This window comes from Mastomys coucha, unplaced genomic scaffold (assembly GCF_008632895.1).
Source record: "Mastomys coucha isolate ucsf_1 unplaced genomic scaffold, UCSF_Mcou_1 pScaffold23, whole genome shotgun sequence".
NCBI lineage: Eukaryota > Metazoa > Chordata > Mammalia > Rodentia > Muridae > Mastomys > Mastomys coucha.
The window spans coordinates 13,580,656-13,585,011 of record NW_022196906.1 but is presented as its reverse complement, the minus strand read 5'-3'; the positions used below and the strand labels follow the sequence as shown (position 1 = coordinate 13,585,011).

General features: G+C 36.7%; 1 protein-coding gene across 1 annotated transcript; it reads left to right on the top strand.

The window, feature by feature from the left end:
• Positions 1-1,309: 1,309 nt before the first annotated feature.
• Positions 1,310-2,263, top strand: LOC116073276 (olfactory receptor 7G2-like). The gene has a single exon (XM_031345066.1). It carries the CDS (start codon positions 1,325-1,327, stop codon positions 2,261-2,263), a length of 939 nt encoding a protein of 312 aa, XP_031200926.1. The 5' UTR covers positions 1,310-1,324.
• Positions 2,264-4,356: the final 2,093 nt, after the last annotated feature.

Below are 4,356 nucleotides of genomic sequence, written 5' to 3'. Positions count from 1 at the left end.
ATAACTGGCTCAAATGAAACAATCTCTGATACTATTAATGATACTCCAATATGCTTGCAGACAAGAGCTTATCATAATTGTCCTCTTACAGTCTCCAAACAACACCTGACAGAAACAGATGCAGAGACCTAGATCCAAATATTAGAGGGAGCTCAGGATGTTTTGTGAAAGAGTTGAGGGAAGGATCAAAGGACCTAGAGAGGTAGGAATTTCACAAGACTAACAAGTCATCTAACCTGGACCCTTGTGGGCTGAAGCACCAACTAAAGAACACACATGGGCTGGACTTAGGCCCCACCACATGTGTAACAGATGTGCAACTTGTTCTTTAGGAGGGTCCACCAACAACTGGAAAGGGGAGTGTCCCTGACTCTCTTGCCTTCCTGTAGATACTCTTCTACTAACTGGTCTGCCTGGTCTTGCCTTAGTGGATAAGATGTGACGAGTCCTGCAGTTACTTAATGTGCCAGGGCAGGTAGGTAGGGAGCAGGGATCCTTCTTATCAGAGTAGAAATGGAAAGGAGGTAGTAGAGGGGTTGTATGAGGGGGAATTGTGATGGGGGGGGGTCTGTAATCAGAATGTAGAGAAAGTAAATAAATAAATGAATGTCAAAAAAAGAAGCTAGAATTTTTACATTATTATTGTTTTACTATTTATATTTTTAGACTTATATTTGCTGGATAGACTTCATATTGAACAATTATTTCAAACATGAATCATACACAACAAACATGTAGAAAAATATAAGTTGGAAATTAATATAAAAAATCATATAGCATGTACTCAAGGCCTCTAGAATGGAAGGAAGTGGAAGCAAGACATTTGAATAGTAGAAGGTGGGATCCTAGTATCATTAAGTGAGTAAAACAATATCTAGTCTACTACAGTCTCTTAGGATGTGCGCTCATGGGGTCAATTGTAAAATCTAGTGTCAGTCTAATGAGGTACTTTGGATTTGAAATCTCCCAGGGAAATGCATGTTGCTAGGAGAGAGTCAGATGATTCCCAGTGAAAATCTGCTGTGATGGTATTCCTTCACGACCAGGAGGACATTGTGGATATAGTTGACTTTCAAGAATACACATTCAAGACATGTAAAGTTGGATTACATGTTGGCTGCTACAGAAAACTGGTCTTTATGATTGTTTCTGGGGTTCAATGGCTGGGACTCAGGCTTCTTTAGCAACTGCTTTAACTATGGAAACATAGCTTCAGAATTCAGAGATAGTATTCCAGTAACTTTTTAAGTGTGGCAGATGTGTATGATTAAAAATTTCATTTACTTTCCTACCTCTCACCCTCTCTATCAGATTTTTGAACAATATGGAAAAGAGAAACCAAACAGCTTTCCCAGGATTCTTTCTTCTGGGACTGACAGAAGACCCAAAGCTGCAGCCAATCTTGGTCAGCTTGTTCTTTTCTATATACCTGGTTACTATTTTAGGAAACATCCTTATAGTGTTGATTTCTATCTTTGACTCCCATCTTCATACCCCTATGTACTTATTTCTCTCTAATTTGTCCTTAAATGACATCTGTTTAAGCACAAGCACGATCCCAAAGATGCTGATGAACATACAAGAAAATAATCAGAGCATCACGTACGAAGGCTGCCTCACTCAAATGAGCTTTGTCTTAATTTTTTGTGGCATGGAGAACTGTCTCCTTGCAGTAATGGCTTATGACCGCTATATTGCTATTTGTCACCCCCTAAGGTACACAGTGATCATGGAACCCTGTTTCTGTGTCCTCCTGATTCTTTTGTCCCTGCTAATTAGTGTTCTGGATTCCTTAATGCACAGCCTGATAGTGCTAAGACTGTCATTCTGCACACATTTGGAAATACCAAGCTTCTTCTGTGAACTTCCCAAGATGCTCAAGTTGGCCTGTTCTGATACCCTCATTGATAACATCCTTCTTTATATTTCATCATGCATATTTGCTGGAATTCCTCTCTCTGGAATAGTTTTTTCTTATGTTCACATAATATCTTCTATTTTGAGAATGTCATCATCAGAAGGAAAGCACAAAGCTTTTGCCACCTGTGGGTCTCACCTGTCAGTTGTGTCTTTGTTCTATGGGACAGGTTTTGGGGTATATATTACATCTATTATTATGGATTCATCCAGGAAGACTGCAGTGGCTTCAGTGATGTATTCTGTTGTGCCTCAGATGCTGAACCCCTTTATCTACAGTCTGAGGAACAGGGACATGAAGGACGCCATGAGGAAATTCTTCAATAGGATGACTTCTTTTCTATGATATTTCATTTATTTGGACATCAATTTCTAGAGTAACTAATACAATTTTCCTGAATCAGAATTCACACCCTTTTCATATTACATTCTTCTAATATTACAACAAAAGCACTATGTTTTAACTATATTAAACTTCACATTTATGAGATTTTCTTTGGCTCTATGCCAAGGAGATGGACAGTCATATTGTGAAACTCATATTGTGATTTTTTTAATCACAGTGCATGCATCTGTGAGGTAAGCATTTCTCAGCAAATTCAATGCCATTATCCATAGAATTGATGCATTTATAACTTAGTTGTTTGTGATGATTTTATGGAAGTTATCAATGACCAGTGATGGTATCTTCAGATCTAAGAGAATAAAGACTATAATATGAATATCACAGAATAATAGAGTTATTCATCATTATAAGTGGACATTTCATGGTGAAGAACATGTTTGAAAAAGCTTGGGATTCCATCAATCCTTCCTAAATCTCTTTCCTCCAGCTACTGGGAGTAATATCAAAATGCAAGGGCAGATTCTGGTTAAGGCAGAAGATTATACATACATATATACATATATACATATTTATGTATGTATATGTATGTATGTATGTATAATATTTGTGTGTGTGTTCTTTTTAGGTCACATTTAATGACTTCACTATATATCATTTAGACTGACTATCATTAGTAGGTTGAATTGTCCTGAAAATATGGCCAGGATTCAGCCCAGTGAGATGGCTCACTTGATTAAGTTGTTTATTGCCACACCTGCTGAAATTTTTATATCACCTAGGTTCTACATGCTAGAAGTAGAAATTCATTCCTGTAATTTGTCCTCTGAGTTCTATATGCAAGCCATGGTATGTGGACATCTACATGCATAAAGATGCACACTGTAGATAGGCAGATAGATAGATACATACATACATACATGCATACATACATACATACATATATACATACATTCATACATAGATACATACATATGTATATACTTAATACATACAGAAATAGATAGATAGATAGATAGATAGATAGATAGATAGATAGATAGGTAGATAGATCGATTGTTCTACCAATAGATAGTTAGATAAAATATTGTGATGTAACCAAACATCATTTAACAGGTAGATTAAGAGACCTGACTCATGTAAGTTATCTTTTACCCTCTACACAGGAACCTTGTAATTTTGTATCTATAGTCTCCCATATTCACACTGCCCCAAGTCTGAGGGCTGAATTTATTTTAAAGCTTTTGAGAGTAAGGAACCTATAGATAATTGCTGATTTTATGGGCTGTATGTCATCCAGACAGGAAAAGCAAGCTCTGTAGGGACATTTCTCCTAGAAATAATTTTACTATGACAGTGTCTTCTGAGAAATAATGACTGTTTCTATTTTCCTATGTGTTTTATAATATATATAATTTTATACCCTACACTTTGCCTTCTAATTGGAATGTACCTAAGAGCTTAGGGAAAGGACTTCCCAAGAAAACAAGAAAATTCATGATTATAATTTTCATTTACATGTCAAATGTAGAAAGTAGTAAACTATTCTGAATGAATAAAGCTACCACGTATTATTGTTACCACTAGACACAATATATAAATAAGTTAATACTTAATGAAAATTGGGCTGAAAGGGTAAATATATACAGAGATATAGGAGAACAAGCATGGAGTCTAGAAAATCAAAATAAAACATTTTCTAACTTATTTGGGTTTATAATAAAAAGGTTTTCAGGGGAAGAAATTCATAAACTTTAAAATGTGTTTGAAGACTTGATAGACCACAGCAATTGCAGGATTGATGATGCTCATTTCTAGAGCTGATTTTCATGAAGGGTACAGATGGCAGTCCAACAGCTGCCATTCTTTTTTTTTTATTAGATATTTTCTTTATTTACATGCCATATGATTTTTCCTTTCCCAGTTTCCCCTCCAAAAACAACAACAACAACAACAACAAGAACAAACCCCTGTTGCCTCCCCGCTTCCCCTGCTGGCCACCCCACCCTCTCCCACTTATTGGCCCAGCCATTCCCCTACACTGGGGCACAGAACCTTCACAGGGCCAAGGGCCTCTCCTCCCATTGATGATTGAC

Bases quoted from the DNA above. Each gene is read 5' to 3' on its own strand.
- LOC116073276 (XM_031345066.1), top strand. From the start codon at position 1,325: ATGGAAAAGAGAAACCAAACAGCTTTCCCAGGATTCTTTCTTCTGGGA.